The following is a 17,951-nucleotide window of genomic DNA, read 5'->3' as shown; positions in this document are numbered from 1 at the left end:
GCAAAGATTGAAACGAAAACAAACAAAAACAGTTATAAATAAATAAAAATTGAAATTAAATTTGTTTGAAGAAAATTTTAGTTTTTTTTCTCTCTTTTTCCCCTCCCTCTCACTAAAATGAGAAGAAAAAAATTCACAGGTAGGCAGACATTATACAGAATATAAGAAAAATGTACAATATCATTTCTCCTCCTCACGGGACAGCCCATAGATTTTTTCCTTTATCTTTTTTTTTTTGAAATTTTTTTGTTGTTTTTGTTTACTGATCACATCAAAAATTTATTTGGCATCCATCATTATTTCAAATATTTCCATATAGTTCTTTTTTTATTCACTATATTTCATTTAACATCTCTCTGAGGGTAATTTTTTTTTAATTTATTTTATTTTTTTTCCATCTCAATTTTTTTTATTTATTTATTTATTCTTCACATATTTTTTTTTTCCTTTTGTCTTTCTTCAAAAAGTATTTTCTTTTTTTTTATTTTTATTTTCAAATGTTTCTTCTTAATTATATTTGTTCCTCTTCATGTGATAAAGTCTTTTTATCATCTCATCTCGCAATCAATTCATTCTAACCTTCTCTCCTGCAGTCAGTCATCTCTCTCTCTCACTGCCACTCTTTGTCTCAAAAAAATACACACACACACACGTCTGCATGCACGCACATCCACGCACGCACGCGTACACATATACGTGCACAAACACACACACACACCCTAACACTCATTCAGATTCTACTAACATTTTTATTTCATCAACCAACGTCATATCATTATTATTATTATTTATTATATTATTATTATTATTACATCATAATCATTATTTAATATGGCTTTCTTTTCCTTAATTTTGTTTTCATCTTTCACACATTAAGTTCCAAAAAAAAAAATGTACATATACATATATATATATATATATGTATATAAACAGAATAAAACAAACAAAACTCCTCAACACGCAATGTCACGTTGTAATCAGGCAGGTCACACACAGACGTGACGGCCCGATACAGTCATCGTGACAAAATGCACCACATTTTTTGCACATCACCATGGCCTTTAGACTGCAGGCACAGTTGGGTGACTGCGCGATTGCGCAGCTGCCGTTTGGGACAGGAGCGGCACCCGCAGCAGCAGCGGCGGCAGCGACCATCGATGGCAAGACGGTCGACTGGATCATGTGCATCGGGTCACCGACACTGGTGGCTGCCAGCACGTGCACAGGGGTGCTGCCGGCGATGATGGATACGGGTGTGCTCAAAAGGTCAGATATATGCGCCTCCACATTGTTTGCTAAGCTTAACGCGATGTTCTGGACACTGTCTACTGTGTCTGGCGGTAAGAGAGAGGAATTGGGGGATTGTAAGGGTTGAGGGGTTGGGGTGCCAGACGCGACGTTGGATGTTGTAGTAGTAGTAGTAGTAGTAGTAGTAGTTGTAGTGGTGGTTGTAATTATAATGGTGGTGATGGGCGTCGAAGCCAAGGGTGTGGGTGCTAGAGTGGGTAGCAGGGTGATAGGTTTATGATTACTACTAGTTACGTCGTTTGATACAGAAGTTGAGTTACTTGGAGGCCCCTTCTGTTCTGCTGCAGTAGCAGTGCCAGCTCGCGATAAAAAATTTACCTCTTGTTGTGTTAGATAAAGTTTGTGTTCAGTGTCGACCTCGTCGTTCGGGGTACTCGATGTTTCTGACACTGGGGGCAGCTCGTCATCTTTCAGTTGATTGCTGTTGCTGCTGTTGTTGTTGTTGTTGTTGTTGCTGCTGCTGTAGAGAGCATTGATGCTGGTGTCCACGCTGGCCGACCGGGCAATGTTTTCCGTGTTGCTGCCGGCGACGACCGTGTGGCCAGGCGTTTTAGTGGACAATGTGGTTGGAGGTGCACTTGATGACCGGGGCGGGGCAACAGAAACCTGACCATCAAGCTTTCTACTTTTGGAAGAGGGTAACTGACTACAATCAGGATTCGTGTTGTCCAGAGAAGTGGAAAAGGAGGAGGAGGTGGACGATGAGACAGTAGGTGGAGAAGAGGAGGAGGAGGATGAAGAAGTAGTGGTAGAAGAAGAAGAAGAAGTGGTTGCAATGGTTGCCATAGTAGCTGGTACCACAACAGTAGCTGTTGTTGTTGATGTTATTACAGTTGTTATTGTTGATGTTAACAACGCCGTAGTGGTACTAGAGTCAGTCTGAGAACAGGCCAATGCCGTAGTGGCAGTGTCCATGGTCTGTGACGTTGAGTCAACCAGCTGGCCAGAGGCGGACACCACCGCTACCTTGTCCGGTGGTAAAGGCGGCGGTGGCGGCGACTCCGATGCCATTTCACAGTTTTTGTCTGTCCGTTCCAGTATTCTGACCACACAGCCAGAATCTAAAGGCGGCGCTAACAAAGCCGTAGCTAGGATTGAGGTTGTAGTAGTAGTAGTAGTTGTTGAAGTAGTAGTAGTATTACTAGCAGTTACAGCTGCTGCTGATAATGTTGAAGGTGTTGTCTTCACAGCTGCTTTCTCATTTCTGCTTGTCGATGACAGAATCTCTGGATTTGGGCTTGTTTCCTCAACAACGCTTGAGGCTGGTTTCGAAGTAGGCATAGTAGTGGTAGTAGTAGTTGTAGTAGTAGTAGTAACAGAAGTAGTAGTAGTAGCAGTAGTAGTAGTAGCATTGGTAGATGTAGTAGTTGAAGTAGTAACGGCTACAGGAGACTGACTAGCTGCAGAGAGAGGAGAAGATAGAGTAGAGGTTAGGGCTACAGTTAGCGAAGGTGAAGAGCAGGTGGTAGATGTCATCGCAGTGGTGGTCGTCGTCATAGAAGACATTAGAGACAGGGATGTTCTGGGGCTGCTGAGTGATGAGGCGGTGGTGGTGGTGGAGATGGATTGCAATGAGTTGGCTGGAGCAGAAAGTGCCGCAGAACCTTCAACTCTGGAGAATGCTGAGGTGGTGGTGTTGTTGGTGGTGGTTGCAGTGCTGGTGGTCGGCAAGCTCGATTGTACTAACACGTCTGTCGCAGCGGATGTCATGGCTGCGTGCACTTCTTTCTGCTCGGCGGCAGCTGTTGTTGCCGGTGTTGCCGTGGTATCCGAGGAAAGTGGTGACGTGGATGCAGATGGTAGCTCCATGCCAACCAAACCAAGGGCCGAGTCGTTCTGCACGTTGGAACTGTCGTCCTGTTTGGAATCTCCGTCCTTATTATTACTGCCATTATCAGTGTTGTCGTTTACTCCCTCGTTACTTTCTTCAATGTTGCCTGTTGATGATGATGACGATGACGGCGACAGCATCGAAGACGTGCCGCTCACAACAAGTTTAGAACTTGATTTCGGGTTCTGCAACTGAGCAAACAGATTAGAAACAGACTCCGACTGTGAGAACAAGATTTTCGAAGATCCCAGTTGGCTTGAGGAGCTCGTTACAGGAGTGAGTTTTTGTTGATTGGAGCTGGCGATGGTTGACTGGGGGATAATGATGCTCGGTGCACCAAACGTATGCTGTTGGAATTGATTGGTTGTCACTTGAATGGCCACACTACTTGATTTTGGCAACAGCGATACCATTGTGCTCTTATTCAAATTACTTCGGCTTCTCTCAAACACAGCCTGGCAGATCTCATGCGAACGTTGCAGATTCACAGCATCGTTGTTCTTCTGCGATGGTGCCAGACTACTATCCGATGCTGGCACGCTTTCAGTTTTGTTTATATTACTATTTGAACTGTCCTTGTTGTTGTTGTTGTTGGAGGAGGTGGTGGTGGTGGTGGTGTTGTTGTTGCTGCTGTTCGGGCTGTTGCTGTTGACAAAACTAATAGTTGATGTTGCCACTGCTGCTGCTGCTGCTGCTGTTGTGGTGGTGGTGGTCGTCGCTGCTGCTGTTGCTGTTGTTGTTGTTGTCGTCAGCGTTGGTGACGTAGCAGAAGCTGTTACAGTACCTGAATCACTAGAACTGGAGTTACTGTTGCTGCTGCTGCTGCTGCTGTTGTCATTGTTGTCGTTGTTGTTGTTACTGCGTAACTTCCGAAACAATGCAAAAACATTCTGACGATACTCGTTGGACGGTGAACTCGTGTCTGGTTCGGTACATGTCGCAGCTGTCACAGACGTCGTCGTCGTCTTGGACTGACTCGAATTAGTGCTGTTTCGAACAACAGGTTTTGACTTCGGTTGAGACTTTACCAATACCGTGGCAGCCAAGAACTGAGAGGGTACCTGGAGTTGAGCAAGTACGCGGGACTGATTTGCAGGGGCAGAGGAGTTTTTAGAAGAAGCTTCAGCGACACAACTGTCAGCAGTATTAGTACTACTGTTACTACTGCTAGCTGCAGCAGGGGGTGAGGATTTTGATACTTGCAGTAAAGCAGTCTGAAGGCGAGGTGGGTGTATTAAAGGAGTGTTTGATGCTGTTACAGGAGAAGCCTGTTTCTCTTGAGGACTGCCCCCCCAGGATGAATGTGAGGTTTTCGGTTGTCGACTGCTTTCAGACGACGCTTTGGTTTGGGCAAGAATCCTCGTACTGCCAAATTTCTGACTGGGAGAATACTTTTGACGTTTAGAAGGGCTCACACTGTCGATATCAGCAGAACTGCCCAACTCACCAGTTAGGTCAGTAGCCACATACAAGGGGCGTTTCAGGTTGCTGGCAATGTCCTGGGAACCAGGCGAAGGTAGTCGGTCGTCCACCTGTGATGTTTTGATCACTTCCGGGACACTGCTGATCACTTGGTCACTCGAAGAGGTGGTAATTGAGGTAGTAGTGGTAACGGAAACAGATACTGTAGTTGCTGGTTTTACACCAGCCACAGCTTCCGAACTGGACATTGCAGCAGCTGAGGTCACAACAAGTGGTAACTTGGTATTGCTGTTGCTACTGTTTCTACTTCCATTACCACTACTATTGCTGCTGTTGTTATTACTACTGCTGCTGCTACTACTATTACTACTGCTGCTACTACTTCTATTACTACTACTAACACTACTACCACCACCACCAGTCACAGCCAATGAACGTGGTTTGAATAAACTGGAAACTCGCTTTGTTTTGCGACGCATTGGAGAGGTAACTTGAGGTGAACGTGGCCGAGAAATAGGAGTTGAACTTGTAGCTTTGGGAACATCTGTGAGATTTCTGAAAATAAGAAAGAAAAACATTTCAGATTTTTGGATATACAAAAATCACAATTAAATATTTAAAAAAAAAAAAAAAAGTAACAAGCTTCAACTGCATCTAAAGTTATTTTATTTTATGTGTTTAATTTTAGAAATGCATAACTTTCAAAGGCGCAGGCATGGTTCTATGAATAAGAAGTTTACTTTCCAACTACATGGTTTCAGGTTCAGTTCCACTACATGGCACTTTGGACAAGGGCCTTCCACGATAGGCTGGACTGATGAAAGCCAATAGAAGCTCATAATACACATGTAGGAGTGGCTGTGTGGTAAGTAGCTTGCTTACCAACCACATGGTTCCGGGTTCAGTCCTACTGCGTGGCTCCTTGGGCAAGTGTCTTCTACTAGAGCCTCGGACCGACCAAAGCCCTGTGAGTGGATTTGATAGAAGGAAACTGAAAGAAGCCCATCGTATATATATATATGTATGTGTGTGTGTGTATATGTTTGCATGTCTGTGTTTGTTCCCCCAACATCGCTTGACAACCGATGCTGGTGTGTTTACGTTCCCGTAACTTAGCGGTTAGGCAAAAGAGACCGATAGAATAAGTACTAGGCTTCCAAAGAATAAGTCCTGGGGTCGATTTGCTCGACTAAAGGCGGTGCTCCAGCATGGCCACAGTCAAATGACTGAAACAAGTAAAAGAGTAAAGAGAGAGATGTGTGTTTGTGTGTGCGTGCATGAATGTGTATGTTTGTGTCTTATTGCTTTGACACTGCATGATAATTGTAAGTGACTCTCACTGTCATACAAGGAGTGTCATTCATTTCGAATATTCTTCAAGAACATGTCTGGTCATGGTGAAATATTACCTTGTTTGGAAACGAGCGAGGGTTGGTGACAGGAAGGGCATCGGACCGTAGAAAATCTGTCTAAATAAATTCCAATCAAAGCCAAACAAGCATGGAAAAATGGATGTTGAAATGGTGATGACTTTGCTGGCACTGGTGCAGTAATGTGCTAGTCTGAGCACTCAGTCATCAGAAGAGATGAGGTAGATGAAAAGGCTAACTTCACCGTCTTCAGTTTGCATGCCAAACCCCTGCCTATGGTAATTAATCTTGGGTAGTAACCAATTGAGTACAAGCAGCCAAAATAGGGTTTTCCAAAGGGTTGCTGAAGTAACAATATTCAAAAAAGTGCATAGGTTGAAGATTAGGGTTGAGCCACAGATGAACTGCTAAGGTATGGGGATGAATAACAAGTTCCCATGCTGGGAATTGAACCCGAGCCAACTGTGTTATGAGAATGATGTTATACATTTTTACCACATTACTTTTACAATATGGTATATGGAATAACTGGATCCTATTATTTCTAATTATATACAATAATTTAATTAGGCCGCCCTACTCAAGTAGTAGTTGGTAAAATGACAAACTCACCTCTGCCCCCACACCTGTTCAAAATGCTTCATCTGAAAAGAAAAACAAAGAGATCATGAGAATTATTAAAATCTTAAGTAGATGAAAGTATTTTAACAAGACAGCAACAAGCAGTATTTCTGAGGCAAAAATCAATGAAAAATAAATTTTCGCTCAAGTTCATTTTTTCCTTCTCATTTTCTCACTTTAAAGTTGCTTACAATAGGATTTACAGTTAGAAAATTATGTCATGTTGCTATAATTACAAGTTTAAAATCTGCCCACCAGAAAGGTCAACAATTGATTTTGTTATGCAATAAATGAGTTGAGAAATAGCAGAAATTGTAATGTATCATATGTTAAATTCAAATTACGACAAACGTAAACAAACAAACAAAGTTTGCTTTTAGAAGAGTTGAGATGTCTTAGAAAGTTAAAGAAGTGGTTTTTTAAATTCTCAATCGCAAGATAATGCTAATAATATAGCCTGAACAGGATAAACTACCCCTATTTTGCAGAAAAAAGTGTAGGTGGTTAGCTGTGGACTCGAACTCGCATCTCCGTGATTACGCGTCACGATGCTCTGATCGATTGAGCTAAACTCCCCCACTACAGATTCCTCTGCAAATGGTTTGCGGTATTTAGTTATACTCTTTTAACTCTTTTGTTACCAAATTTTTGTTGAAATTACACTGCTTTTGTTTCAATTCATTTTAAAGATAATGAAGGAATTCAGTAAAATAACATTTTTATCGCAAAGCTGATGTTTGGAACAAATTAACATGAGATTTTGAATGAATATTTTCATTTAGATCACTTTAAAACAAGACGTTTGTATTGTAGACCCAGGGACAGTCTTATGTGGGTTTTGGTATTAAAAGTATTAAGATACGGTGAACATCAACAACACTCACTTATCCCATTATTATGAATAAAATTGGGACCAATAGTATTCTGGGAAATTTGTTATTCAAAAGATCCATACACTTCTGTATCTTTGTGCCAATATGCACAACACCAACAATAAAATGATGTGTTACACTCAGATAACGACAAACTTGACATTTGTGAACTCATGGTAAAATACACATTTATCTAACCACTGTACAAATGCTTAAATCATTAGGAAATTTTAACCATTATTATACTCCTTCTATGTTCCAAGAAACTGAAATTTAGTGGAAGCATAATCCTTCATAAAATCTATGCCTGAAATGCTAAAAAAAAATTACTAAGAGTACAGGGTGCCTCATCCAAAAGAGGTTTCTGTTAGACTCGGTAACTCCCAAGATGTGAAAAAGTTGCAGTGCTAATCTGTTCAATCACAGACAGCTCTACAAGCAACCACCAGATTTATAAAAAGAACAAGGAGATTTTTAAACAGTTCTCACTTATCATGAAATAGTTACAGAATATTGTATCGTTGTAAACAAATTGTATTATACCATCAATAACACCATCAGTCATCTTATTAATAATATTAATAATAACTTACCTTCCAAGGATCCATCTTCGTCTGTTCTTTCTCTTCTTCTTGCTTCAAGCGTTGTTGGTTTTCAGGTGTAAATTCTCCTGCAAATTAGGATAAGAAAATGGTGAAAAATGAATATAGTAATGTAATGCCAGCTTCATGTAAGTAAAAAAAAAAAAAAAAAAAAGGGGGACGATCTTCTGGTGAGCTGCTTTAGATTACTAATCATTTCATTTATACTATTTATGCTAAGACAGTCAACAAGGCCAGTCTCAGTCTGTTTCCTTTCAAATTTTTGGCTTTATGCCTACAGAAGAAATCAATTTAAAAGTAATTTAATTGTTTGTACACAAATTTCTTAATTTTTGAATAATGTTAATTCTGTTTAAATATCAAATGATTCCTGTCAATAACAAAAACAGAGTTGATGCTAATTGGTCAGTAAATAAGGAGAACATTTCAATGTAAAAATACATGCTCCAACAATCAATCAAATTCTTTATACCCAGAATTTTTTTTAAATTACATACAACATTCTCAATATTAATATATTCTGCATTTATTTTAGGCACTTTTATTTTCCATGAAAAAACATTTGTGATTTACCTGATGTAGACTACACAGCAAATACTTTTTGCAAGCTATACTAGTATACAATAATACCTCGACTATCACAGGTATTACATTCCAAAACCACCCCGTGATAGGTGAAAATCCACTAAGTAGAAACAGTACTGTACTGTATATTTTTAAAATTATTTTTATAATTTGTATATATTTACTTTATCATAAATGCAAAGCAACACACTCTCACCTCCCAAATTTCGTTTTCCATACAGTATGTGCAATTTTTTATTTACTCATTTATGGTACACTATGTATTTTCTCTTAATATATTTTAATTAATGTGTTATACAGTGCAGTACTTTACTGCATTTTTAATTATTAATTTATTAATTTTTAGGTGTGAAAATGCTTATTTTACCACAGAAATAATTAAAATTTTAAAAAATATAAATATATATCGGCTGCAGAAATCCAAGATATATTGAGGAGTCCGTGATATAAATTTACATAAATTAACCAGAAAAGTCTGTGATGTACTGAGGGAGCAATAGGTGAGCTGCAATATGGCGAGTGCTTACTGTAGTTTGAAGGTCACTTTCAAATTTTCTTTTTGTTTCGTTTATATGTAAATATTTTCAATTATTTTATACAGCAGTTATAAAACAAATCTATTCAGTCTTTTCCCCATATATCCTAATATTAAAGAAAAGTCAGTGTACATTATACATAAGAACGGTGTTGCCTCTAATATTTGCATGTACAAAAGTTTTGCACTATGCATTGAATATATAAATATAATTATTAATTCAGTCATTATTTTAGACAAACTTTTGTGTACATGAATTTTTTTTTTTTTGGTGCACTGGTTGCAAAAACTATATGCCTCCGCATGCACACAGTATAGAGGGAACAGTACATGAGATAGTTTTATTTCATGAATGCACATTATATGCAAATGTGCTTTACATACAGATATAGTATTTTTTTAAAAAAACTCCTTGTCCCAAAACAATAGAAGCAAGAGTAAAACGACTTATAAATATTACCTTCTGCCAATCTTTCTTTCCATTCTTGACAGGCTTTGGAAAAGAACTCATTATTTAAAGCAGTTGTACTCATTCTGTATAAAAGAAAAAGATAGAGGCATAGAAAATTTCTTCCAACAAACAAATGGCTTTAAAGTTAATTATCTCCCTTGGCAATAGCATTCTTCTCTTCCACAGAAGTAGAAAAATTATAATTGCAATCTAATGCATACTAGAAACACACTGCTTTGGACAAGTATCCATCAAACCTATGCCAGTGTAGCCAAAAACAAATACTCTTATCACTGAAATAAAGTTACCATTTTCGAAAAATTCCTTGGTGGAGTCTTCTACTAAAAACTTTAAACAGCTAAAAGAGACAATGTATCTTATAAGAACCAGTTAACACAATTGCCAAACAAATTAACAGTTCTTCTAAATCAGTATTTCTCAACCACTTTTTACCTAGGGATCCCTTTCATTACGATTTTAGTGTGGTGGACCCCCCATAGCCTCTTGATGTTTAAAACCTGGTTTTATACATACTTCTTTTCAAATTCCTATTTTGGTCATCACACATTAACTTGTGTAGGTTGAACTATGTAAAGCATCAGAGAAAGAAACTCAGTTGTTTCTCCCAATAAATAATACATCTAAGTCAAAATTCTTTCATGGACCCTTAATATATTACTGTGTGTATCCAATTTACTATTTTGCATGCATGGATCCCCCCCACCCCAAATCTCAAATAGACCGCAAGTTGAGAACCATTGCTCTAAACTGTCACTTTGTTTTACTGTCAGTTGTCATCAGTGCAGCTTGGCTATGTCTCCTAAATTGTTATCTTAGTTTAAACAAAGCACATAAAAAAACAAAAAACTATTATTTCTTACCTGGACCCTTCAACCAACCGGTCACACTCAGGTAAAAGCTGAATCAACCGATACTGGTAATCTGCTGGAAGAAGCTGGAATGTGTGCTTATTAATTAATGCCTGAAAAGACAATTAAAAAGTATCTTGTAAAACAGTGATCCTGATTGGTTTAATGTATACGAAACAGATTATTGTATATCCCACTGGTGTAAAATGGATAACATATATATTAGAAGAAAGAAAACAATATCTTGTTACTGAGTCTATATACTTGTGTACAGTTATGAAAAGATCATTTGACTGAGCAATTTATTAATGGTGATGCTCAGATTATCTTCAAGTGATATGGCCTCTTTGGGCTAGGACTTCAAATATGGGGAAGGGATCTTTATTTAACCCTTTAGTATTTAAACTGGCCATATGAGGCCCAAACATTCTACATGTTTTATGTTCAAACTGACCAGATTTGGCTGTTTTCATCTACCATGCAATGTCTTCATAAAAATATATACATTCACATCATTGAAATTTTTGAAGCTGCATGGATACTGCATGATTAATTCAAACCAATTTGAATAAATTAACATTACATTCGACAGACTAATCTGAAAGCTAAAGGGTGAAAGATGAGGGTGAAACCTAAAGCTGAGATAGACATAAAAAAAAAGAAGTTATGAAATAGTATTCATATACCAATCATAAATAAACTGATGAAAATAGAGAGAAATCTTTTCCGTAGAGTTGTCCAATACATATATGACAACTTGGAACGGAAATGTTATTTCATATCTTTGAAGCCAATTCTGTATTTTTTGACATTTTGTGCTTGAATAATGGTTTAAAATTTTGGCACAAGGACAAACCTAGAGAGAAGGGGTGGTCAATTACATCAATCCATGTTAAATTGTTATTATTCTATTCACTTCAAAAAGATGAAAGTCAAAGTGAACTTTGGTGGGATTTTAACTCAGAACATAAAGAGCTGGAAAGCATTTTTTGTTTGATCCACTATTGATTCAGCCAGCAGCTCGTCACCTTAACTTGCCTGAATAAGACACACTTTAATTTATTTGTTGTTGTTGAAGTAAACATGATAATTATATGTACAGTAGGTTAGTCTACAGGAAATAAGCACCGGAGTTGACCTCTCCAACCAAAACCGTTTGAGTAGGACTGAAACAAATAAAAGAAAAGACAAAGAAATAAACTCACTCTTAAGTTAGTGTTCACAAGAATGGAGTCAGGTGTCTCCAAGTCAACACATCCTTCTTTTGTTTGTTCCAGCTGGGCAGCAGGACTCAACTTCTTGTTGGTTCTCTTTCGGGGCTACAACAAATAAAAGAGATCAACTGTAGTACTAAAATATACGAACAACAAAATAACGGATAGAAATCTACAAAATAATTTGCTAAGAGTTAGTTCCCCTGGACTGCTAGATTAACTATCTTTTAATGTACTTCTTGCAAACGAGGTAATTGACCTTACATTTTTTGCAGGAAAAAAAAAAAAGATTGTTTTATGTATAAAATGTTACAATGAGAAAATAAATTTTCCTCTTTGATATATTTTGATGCACAGTTCACGAAAACATTAGGTGGCTGGATTCATCACATCCATTATCCAAATAACTGCAATTAGTGGACACACCATTTCTAATTACCACATTTCTGAACAATTGGATGTTCAGTGGAGGTTGGATGCAGGGGTTTCGCAGCCCATTCCCTGACCAGAACCTTCAGCAGTTTGGGCATCGAGGGAGTGAGAAGGAGGAAGGCCATCCACAGTACCACCAATGCGGTAGAGAGGGCCTTAAGATGGCTGTGAATCAAAAAGAGGAGAGCCATGGGGTAGCTAGTTGGCCATCTGGACACAAGCTGGGGGTTTGATCAGCCCCATCTGGGTCACCTGGAGGGAGGTGTATGATGTTGAAAGATCTGAAACACCTGATGATACCAGGCACATCACTGAAGATGTGCCCAGATGCATCAGTCATTGATATATGCACACAATAAACAGTACACAACCCTTCATCAGCCTATGGTTTATAATAATAAACAAACATGAAGCAGTGTGACCAGTATAGCTAGTTAAATGATAAGCAATCCTTCTCAATGCAGTGATGTTATAATTTCCAAATCTTGCTGCTTCACTCTTTCTATCAGCTACAGAGATCAGGAAGACAGTATAAAGGTCAGGTCAAAGTTGAATCATTGACTCACTAGACAGGTGAGCTCTTAATTCTAGTTCCCTTGTAACACTTGCAGAATATAGTTGCGTAGTTTTGGCCTTAAATTTGTTATTTCATGAAAATATGCTTCCCAGAAAAACAATTATACAGGTGTCATTCAAACTGAAAGTTACTGAGAAGACAACTGTGTGGCTGTTAGAGAACTTAGTGGTTTGGGAAAGTTTGTATGAGATATTGAACTAACTTCACACACATGACAAGTGTCTACGGTTGAAGATGTTGCTGAAGTGGGTACTGGTAAATCGTCAAGAAGGAAAATATGTAACTCATGGAGCTATTCAAATCTCTGGAGAAGAGGAATCAAAGTCACCCTAACTTTTTTTTTTAACCTAAAAATCTGGTATTTTCTTTGTATTCTACAAAGTGAACTTAGCTTTCTAGTTTAAGGTAAGTGCACAAGGTGCATATAACGGGATGATTTAACACACTGGCAGAGAATAAAAACTGCACAAAAGCTGCCTGATGATTGAGATGATAAGATGACAATAATGATGAACAGTGTGATTTTGTAAGACTTGAATAGGCCTTTCCTCATCATCATCATCGTCGTTTAACGTCCGCTTTCCATGCTAGCATGGGTTGGACGATTTGACTGAGGACTGGTGAAACCAGATGGCTACACCAGGCTCCAATCTGATTTGGCAGAGTTTCTACAGCTGGACGCCCTTCCTAACGCCAACCACTCCGAGAATGTAGTGGGTGCTTTTACATGTCACTGGCGCAAGGGCCAGTCAGGCGGTACTGGCAACAGCCATGCTCAAATGGTGTTTTTTATGTGCCACCTGCACAGGAGCCAGTCCAGCGGCACTGGCAACAACCTCGCTCGAATGTTTTTTCATGTGCCACCAGCACAAATATGTCAGTGAGGCAACACTGGTAACGATCACGCTCAAATGGTGCTTTTTCAACCAATCACTGACAAGTATTCAGTTGTTTACATTTACTCCTTTGGCTGATTAAGCCATAGCTTTGTTTTATTTGCTTTTTTCATTTTAAATTTGCTTTTTTCATTTCTTCGCTTTATTTGCTTTTTTCTTTTTAAATTTGCTGTTTTACCCTAACCCTAACCCTATCACCGATAGAATTGTTTCAGAATCGTTTGTTTATGTAGTCGGCACTTAATGTATATCGGCTGAATGGACGTCAGTGATTGGTTGAAATTACAGAAATACGACAACTTTAACATGGAATAACTTAGGGATTTCTTTTTTTTTAAAGAAGACTAAGAGAAAAAGATGTTTTATATGACACATTCTACCAGTGTTCCAAGTTTCAAAGTGTTTCGTTAATGAAAAATGTGGCCCCCGTTTTAAAAAAGATCCGAAAACATGACATCACCAACATAATCTCAGTGATGTCAAGCCTTCATGTGTAGCAAACAACAGTCAGTCGATTATACAGCGGTTATATCCTGTTTAATGCTATCTTGCCTTTATGTTTATAACTTGATAAAGACCTCTGATAGAATTTAAAATTTCCTAAAATATGTTTTCTGCAATACAAAATAAAAGTATTGCCAAAAATACAATTTGGCTGTACTGTGTAATGACGTTGCTGCCACAGTTACAATGGCTACGTCAGCTCTGATCAAGGAGACCTCCTCTGATCATCGCTGTAGACAATTCAAATATTGGCAGTGATCCAATAAATCAGAACTGGTCTATTTACTGACCACATAGAACAGTACATTATCGATTACTGATTTCAATGCCAACTTGACCACAACAGTAATCAAATTAAGCCATCCAGGACTGAAGTTTCCATCGGTGCTCAAGCACTCAGTTTTTATGTTTTTTTAAAGAGGAATTTCAAATGTTTGACATTGTTTAACCTAATTGTTTGGTTTGCTTTCTAAATCAAATCTGACTAAGCTAGTTTCGTCCTAAAGATAAAATAGGCAACATTTAATTAAATACGAGAGAATTGTTTGCAAAAGAAAGAAAAAATGTATATTTAGCTGTTGTTTTTAGCAATTTCCACCTCGATTGCCTCTGCCTGCACTTACATAATGTGAGGCAGTGATCTACTTCCTCTACAACAAGAAGACTACTTCTGTCCCTTCTTTTGTACTTTAACCTCTGAGAACCTAGCATAAAGGCATTCCTTTCAACCACACTTCTGCTCATGCTAGTTACATGGTGACCTAACTAGTGCTGGTGCTATGAAAAGAACACTCAGTACATGCTGTAAGGAGGGTGGTGTTAGGATGGGCATACAGCTGTAGAAACCATGCTAAAGTAGACATTGGACTGGAGAACAACACAGTCCTCCAATGCATCAGATCCAGTCAAACCAGTATGGAGGACAGATGTTAAATGATGATGATGATGAGGAGGAAGAGGATGGCAATGATGATCCAGAAACCTCCCAGTTAAACTAATACTTGAGCTTAGGAAAAAGAGTATATTTATTTATGCAGTATCTTACCTTTTTACTGACACCAGGAACACTGGCCAAGATCTCTTTCATTGTCTGCTGTGGCCTTAGCACACCCTGCAAAGAGTGGCCACCTCCAACAAGGGAAGCCCGAGTGGCATGCCGGTGGCTACTCCCTGCACCGGTGGCTGCCATAGCAGCAGCAGCAGCAGCAGCAGGGGATGTTGTGCAGCTGTTGATAATCGTTGTGCCAGCAACAGTGGTCTTGCTGTCTGCCAGGGAGTTCACATGATTAGAAGTGACGGACAAGGACGATGATAATGAAGATGAGGAAGAGGATGATAATGAAGATGATAACGACATGCTACGATGACCAGTACCACTACTACAGTTGACTTTTTCAGGAAATTTATTAAGTTTTTCATCTGCAATGAGAACAAAAGAAGAGAAAACATTAATCACATGGTAGCTGCAAATATAATTAGTAAATATAATAATTATTCAAAAAGTTGTGACAGTGGTTATTAGTCTTATTACAAATTACAGTACCACAAATGGTCAGCATTTACCTTGGGTTCTTGTAACATTAGACTTGTGGGAAAGAAATCATTTCTGTAGATAAAACAAGTCTTCTCCGCAGAAGTATTTTCTACTAGAACATACAGTAAAATATTTCCAACAAGATGTAAACCTCATTTCCTAATTCAAATATCATATACAGTCATCTAATCCACTTCATATAAACCCTTTTGATACAAACCTGTCTGAGACCACCTTTGGTTCTATAATACAAACTTTCTGTTTTCAAAGTGATAGAAATTAAAATTTCCATTGAAGTTTCATGTTAATCTATACTCCAAACATCAGCTTGATAACAACAAAATCAGAACTGCATTCACTTACAACACTCAGTAAGAGCAGAATACCTTCCATCATTTTCCTCTTGCTGAACATTAATAAACATTCATGCACACACACACATTATTAATACAAAAGACACACATTTAGTAAATTTAGCTCTATTTCTAGAGAACAGCTGAAAAGCAGATGTATAATACAAACATTCATAGGAGTCAACTGGGGTTGAAAAAAATTAATTCATCATCATCATCATCATCGTTTAACGTCCGCTTTCCATGCTAGCATGGGTTGGACGATTTGACTGAGGACTGGTGAAACCGGATGGCAACACCAGGCTCCAGTCTGATTTGGCAGAGTTTCTACAGCTGGATGCCCTTCCTAACGCCAACCACTCAGAGAGTGTAGTGGGTGCTTTTACGTGTCACCCGCACGAAAACGGCCACGCTCGAAATGGTGTCTTTTATGTGCCACCCGCACTAGCCAGTCCAGGGGCACTGGCAACGATCTCGCTCGAAAATCCTACAGGAGCCAGTCAGGCGGTACTGGCAACGGCCACGCTCAAAATGGTGCATCTCATGTGCCACCCGCACAAGAACCAGTCCAGGGGCACTGGCAACGATCTTACTTGGCTTGCCGGGTCTTCTCACGCACAGCCCATTTCCAAAGGTCTCGGTCCGTAGTCATCGCCTCGGTGAGGCCCAATGTACGAAGGTCTTGCCTCACCACCTCAGCCGGACAATTTTATCAAGAAACCACAGTCTGTATTACAGCACCACTTCCAACATAAAGTGATGCCTATTTGACAGTATTTGATATAACAGTAGAAGACATAACAAAAGCAATGCTGTTGTCAGAAGAAACGGACACTAAAGTCAACAGCTTAGTAATAATCTCACCATTATAGATATATAAAGCTTCAAGATTGGTGTTCCTCGGTCGAAATAGAATACATGATCCAAACAGATTCCAAGACATTATACAATAATTGACTAACCAGGCTGCATTATAATGAAAGAAGATAACGATCATTTCAGGTCACAAAACCCAGCAATATCATACTACATGCATCTATTATTTGAGTCTACAGGAAATCCACAACCTATTTTTATTTATTTATTTTTTCAAAGCTAATTGCTTAACTTATAAATAAATGAATGAAACCTAGGTAATTCTTGAGTTAGAGTCTAGATGCTACGGACTGAACTCAGCTTTGCTGAAATAGACATATGACGTGGAGTGGCCAAATGAATGTTTGGTGCTTTCCTAAGAAGCTTTGTAACACATGGTTTTGGGTTCAATCCCACTGTGCAGCAAGTGTGTTCCTACTAGCCCCGTGTTGATCAATGCGTTGTGAGTGAACTTGATAGATGGAAACTGCATGGAAGGAAGCATATTGTGTGTGTGTCTTCTCCAGCACTTGACAACTTGTGTTGGTTTGTTTACATCCTTGTAACTTAGCAGTTCAGCAAAAGAGAGCAATAGTATAAGTAGCAACCTTAAAAAAACATAAAAAGTACTAGAGTCGATTTGTTTGACTAAACCCTTCAAGGGGGTGCCCCAGGATGGCCACTGTCAAATGACAGGATCAAGTAAAAGAAAATAGCCTCAGTACAACTTTTAATGATAAACAACTGTAAGAGATAAAGCTGTAAGAACATGCTAATTCTTTGTTTCTATCTCAACATACACACACAATCATACACTTTGATGCTGGTTGCAGTGAAGGCAAGTGCTGTAGAAAGTGTGTCCGTCTCCTGTATGTTGAATATTGAATTCTAGCAAAATCACAGGAACGGGACCATCCAGAGGAGGAAAATATATGACAGCATGATAATTTTGTTTTTACATGATAATATATATATTCACATGTTTCAGCCTTTAGACTGCAGCCATCCTGGGGCACTGCCTAGAAGAATTTTAGTCAAACAAATCAAACCTGTTTTTTTTTTTTTTTAATCTGGTACTTATTCTTTTGATAGGGATGTAAAAACACGAACACCAACTGAC

At 38.7% G+C, this 17,951-nt stretch overlaps 1 protein-coding gene across 4 annotated transcripts in view; it reads right to left on the bottom strand.

The window, feature by feature from the left end:
• Positions 1 to 60: 60 nt before the first annotated feature.
• LOC106873380 (serine-rich adhesin for platelets) overlaps positions 61 to 17,951 on the bottom strand; it is a 178,690-nt gene continuing 160,799 nt past the window's right edge. For all 4 annotated transcript variants that reach the window (XM_052969284.1, XM_014920720.2, XM_014920721.2 and 1 more), the window contains 7 exons: positions 15,135 to 15,508; positions 11,672 to 11,785; positions 10,479 to 10,579; positions 9,607 to 9,680; positions 8,018 to 8,094; positions 6,544 to 6,575; positions 61 to 5,116 (listed from right to left, as the gene is read on the bottom strand). In XM_052969284.1, the coding sequence (XP_052825244.1) occupies positions 967 to 5,116; positions 6,544 to 6,575; positions 8,018 to 8,094; positions 9,607 to 9,680; positions 10,479 to 10,579; positions 11,672 to 11,785; positions 15,135 to 15,508 (4,922 nt within the window). In that variant the 3' untranslated portion in view covers positions 61 to 966. The remainder of the gene's footprint in view (positions 5,117 to 6,543; positions 6,576 to 8,017; positions 8,095 to 9,606; positions 9,681 to 10,478; positions 10,580 to 11,671; positions 11,786 to 15,134; positions 15,509 to 17,951) is intronic.

This window comes from Octopus bimaculoides, chromosome 7, assembly GCF_001194135.2.
Source record: "Octopus bimaculoides isolate UCB-OBI-ISO-001 chromosome 7, ASM119413v2, whole genome shotgun sequence".
Lineage (NCBI taxonomy): Eukaryota > Metazoa > Mollusca > Cephalopoda > Octopoda > Octopodidae > Octopus > Octopus bimaculoides.
Note: the sequence above shows the minus strand (reverse complement) of the source record. Positions and strands in the feature narration are given on the sequence as shown.